Source organism: Mercurialis annua, linkage group LG6 (assembly GCF_937616625.2).
Source record: "Mercurialis annua linkage group LG6, ddMerAnnu1.2, whole genome shotgun sequence".
Classification (NCBI taxonomy): Eukaryota; Viridiplantae; Streptophyta; class Magnoliopsida; order Malpighiales; family Euphorbiaceae; genus Mercurialis; species Mercurialis annua.
In genome coordinates this window covers 46,137,895-46,142,342 of record NC_065575.1, presented here as the reverse complement: position 1 = coordinate 46,142,342, position 4,448 = coordinate 46,137,895, and the positions used below count along the sequence as shown (strand labels likewise).

Genomic DNA, 4,448 nt, shown 5'->3' with positions numbered 1-4,448 from the left:
AAGTTTATTTCCTTTTCTAAAGAAAGTTAGGCGAGACAATTATAAATTGAAATTCATTTTTCGGTCAATGACCGATTATTGTTTCAACAATCAGTACTAATGATGGAGGGCTCCAAAAAATATGAATATCGTCTTGGTGGAATGGTCATATTTAATTTGAACGATTTAATGGCCGAGTATTTACTTTTCATGATGAATATATCATGTTTAGAGATTTTACTCGGCCTTAGACTTAATTTTTCAGTTTAGATGATCAATTTTCAATTTAAGATGATTGTTGCTTCCGCAAGATTCAAGACATATGGAAAAATTACGTCTCTTCACCTTACTTGACATTCAGCTAAAAAGACGTGGGGGCATTGTTACACTGGCCCAAAAAGAGCTCATATGGGCTAATTCGGGTTTTTGAGCCCAAAAGCCATCAACTATCCTTTTATTCTTATCTTAGTTTAGTAGTTATCTTTTTTAGTCATTATCTTATTTTTAGTCATTATCTTAGTTATTTAGCTTAGTATTTATCCAAATAAGAGATTGTATTTTACTAGACTAGGTTTTCTATTTTAGGGTTTGTCCCCTATAAATAGCTAGCTTTAGGTTTGTATTCTCTACAACTCAAATCAATCAAACAAATACAACTTCAAAACCCTGTGCTTTTCTATCCCCAACCTCCGCGGTTGGTTAATTTAGGAGTAGTTTTCAGTATTAATCTCGCCTGAGTTCATAACTCCCAAATTATTACTATTAGATCACATGGTTAAGTGTCTTTAACCAAACAACACACTTTTCTGACTAAATTTTGATCTAAAGCATACTTCCATACAGAACCCATTATAAATTCAAAGATTTGCGTGTCTGGAAATTTTCCACGCAAATAGGTAATTAATTTAATTGGTTGAACCAGATCATCTCACCTTATTTAGCCACCAGTTCAATTTTTAAAAACACTGATAACAACCTTAACAAGCTTAGTAGTCTATGATTTTCTACATTAAATTATTTAATAGTAATCATATGGGGTGAGATGAAGTGAAATGAGCTCTTTCTTCATAGATTTCGAGTTTGTTTCCTGAATATCAAATAATTTTGAAAAGAATTTAAAAAAGAAAAAAAAACATAATATTTCTTTCTTTCATGTAGAAAGCAATAGATTACAGTGGTTACTTTTTTAATTCCTGGTTAGATATAAAACCTAAAGTATATATATTGTATATTATATTATTATGTCCTAATTTTGATGACTATTAATAGCAATGTGTTTTAAAGGAAGTGAAAAAATTTAAAAAAACATAATCCATTGTTCATTACACAAACAATCCATAAGGCATTTAAAAAAACATAATCCATTGTTTATTACACAAACAATCCATAAGGCCAAATGGGTCCTTCATTTTCTAGTGGAGATTAAAATTTACAATTCATTAAAAAAAAAAAACGATTCCACATTCTCATTCTCTCCACTTTCACCATCACCCACAAACAAAACAAAACAAAACAAAGGAATTAAATCAACCCAAAAGAAAAAACAAATGCTGAAGAGAAGCCTTCACTTACACTCAACTCACAAACCCTACTTACCAACACTCACCCGCACCACCCTCATCTTCCTCTTCATAATCTCCATCACTAACCATGGCATATCACCCGTTAAAGCTCACATATTCATCTACTCAGGTTGCTCTCAAGAAAAATACCAACCCAATTCTCCATTCGAAGCAAATCTCAACTCATTCCTCGCATCCGTCGTAAGCTCATCCTCCGAAGCCTCATACAACAGCTTCTCCATAGGAAACGGAACATCTCCCCCATCACCACCCGACGCCACCGTCTTCGGCTTATACCAGTGCAGAGGAGACTTAAAAACCATCGACTGCAAGGTATGCATACAAAGCACAGTGAATCAAATAGGTCTCGTTTGTCCGAACTCATACGGGGCAGCTTTACAACTCGAAGGCTGCCATTTACGCTACGAACGGAGTAATTTCTTGGGGCAACTCGACACGAGTGTGAAATACAAGAAGTGTAGCAGAAGTAGTGTGAGCAATGACGTTGAATTCTTTCGGCGGAGAGATGATGTTCTTGGTGACTTGGAAACGAGTACGGGTTTTAAGGTGAGTAGTTCGGGTTTAGTTGAAGGGTATGATCAGTGTCTGGGGGATTTGAGTAAGGAGGATTGTTCTTCTTGTATTGGTAATGTTGTTGCGATGTTGAAGAATTTGTGCGGTTCTGCTGCTGCTGCTGATGTTTATTTGGGACAGTGTTATGCTCGTTACTGGGCTTCAGGATACTATGATGTCTCAGGTTATCAATTTTCTAACTTCATTATTCTTGCTTTTCTTTTGAATGAAGTTCCGTTTCGCCCCTCTAATTTGAGACGAAAGATCAAAATAGTCGAAATTTGTGAAATTGGACAACAAAATTCACATCTTGAAAATTTTATATTATTTTACATCAAAAGCCGACGATGATCTGACATCATTCTTCACCAGCTAAAAGTATAAAATGATCCAAAATTGATTACAAATCTCTAGATATATTATTCCGAATTGAAGGACTGGAATGAATTTTTATTACAATTTTATTGTAAGTAATTTTAAAGCAAATAAAGAGAGCAATTTATTAAAAACAACATGTACAAAATTACGGTGAAAGCTTGAATTAAATATTATGTGAGTTTGATTTGATCCGTCTTTTTTTGGATTTTTATCCACATATTAATTAAATTAATAAAAATCTAATTTATTGTTATCCTTTAACCTATTGTTATTTAAAGTTAATCTATACTTGAACTAAGATCATAAAAAATTAAGAAATTATCCATTCAATAATTTTATCAATTTTTTTATATATATTATTAGTATATCAAAATAGTTGTGAATTTTCTATCATAACGGTGGATTAGCTTGAATTTGAAATTCGAATTTAACTAACATAAAACATAAAATTATTGGACCAAATCGACACAATTATTTTTCCATGATATATTCTATAGTATTAAACTATTAATTCATGACACTGAAAGCTTTATGTGAAAATGTAGATCAGATAAAGTAAGATTGCAACATCAAATTTACCACTTTAACGCTTTCACTAGAGAGAATTTTTTGGTGACTGGAGTCAAGTCAACAAGTGTTTCTTTAATTTTTATAAAGCAAAGCATCACTTCAGCACTTTACTTTTACTTAAGTGATTAGGTCATTATTATTTTTTAATGAATGATTAGGTCATTATTAATTATACAATTAGAAAAATTAAACATTATCATGCATAATCCTAATTCTAATATTACTTTTGATTTTGTAAATAGATTCATCTCACGAGGATCAAGTGGGAAAAACTGTAGCCATTATTGTTGGTGGAGTAGCAGGTCTTGCTGTTCTTATTGTTCTTCTCTCATTTTGCAGGAAATCAATGGGTTCGTTAATTAATTAATTAATTTCTTTTTTAAGTTAATCTTTATAATTATAACAACTGATTATTGATTAGTGATATGATGCATTTCAGGTTAAAAATTAATGGAGGGAGATGGAGGGTGATCATGCAAATTAAGGCATGTTTCAATTATATAGGTGTGACATTTATATTCTGAATTTATACATTAAAAGACAAGTGGGGATTAATTCTTATCCTGTGTTATGATAAAGTAACCACTAATCTTTAATCTCTAATCTCTATCAACTTTAAAAGAGCTGCTGATTCCCTTTATTCAAGTTGTCCAACTAAAAGGCCATCTTAATTACATTAATGGCAAAACCCATGGAGAGGCCCCTCTATTTTACGTGTTTTGTTCAAGAGGTCCCTCCTCCAAAGTTTGTCACGTTCGGGTCCCTGTACTTGTCAATAATTCAATTTTAAGGCCCTTATGTGGACGGAAAATAGAAAGTGTAACTCACTCTCCGTTATTTAACAGAAAATGATGATGTGGCATTCTTTCCCATGTATTGAGGTCCACGTGGCATTAATTTTTAGGCCTTATATCACACTAACTTACAACTTAATAAAAAAGTGTAAAACTAAATAAATTTAATGACAAAATTGTTATTTTTCCATATCTTCTTCCATTACTAACAAATCCAGATCCGTTCAAAAACCCACCGCTCCACCTTTCTCCAGCCATTTCCCGATTTTGATTTTCCGGTGAAATGATTTGATAAGCCATGAATCTAAAGAACTATGCCCTCCTTTTATGGAAACATAACCACCGATGTCCGCTCCACCGCCGTTGTCTTCGTCATCGCTGTCGTAAGGATCTCCGATGGAAGATGAGCTATCGGTGCAGGTATCCTCATCCTCGTCCTCATCCAGCTCATGATTTGGTCTACCGAGACCCGATCCGATCTGGCTCGAGATGAGGTGGTGGTCCTACCCTAGAACTTCCAGAACTTCCTCGTCCTCCTTCAAGAACATACAAGTGTGAGCTGAAGCTGAAGCGGAATCACCGTGGTGGTGGT

The 4,448-nt window shown here is 33.7% G+C and overlaps 1 protein-coding gene across 1 annotated transcript; it reads left to right on the top strand.

Moving 5' to 3' along the window:
• Positions 1-1,406: 1,406 nt before the first annotated feature.
• Positions 1,407-3,683, top strand: LOC126685925 (plasmodesmata-located protein 8). The gene is made up of 3 exons (XM_050379932.2): positions 1,407-2,298; positions 3,305-3,412; positions 3,502-3,683. The coding sequence occupies exons 1-3, from the start codon at positions 1,527-1,529 to the stop codon at positions 3,504-3,506; spliced, it is 885 nt and encodes a 294-aa protein (XP_050235889.1). The 5' UTR covers positions 1,407-1,526; the 3' UTR covers positions 3,507-3,683.
• The last annotated feature ends 765 nt before the right edge of the window (positions 3,684-4,448 follow it).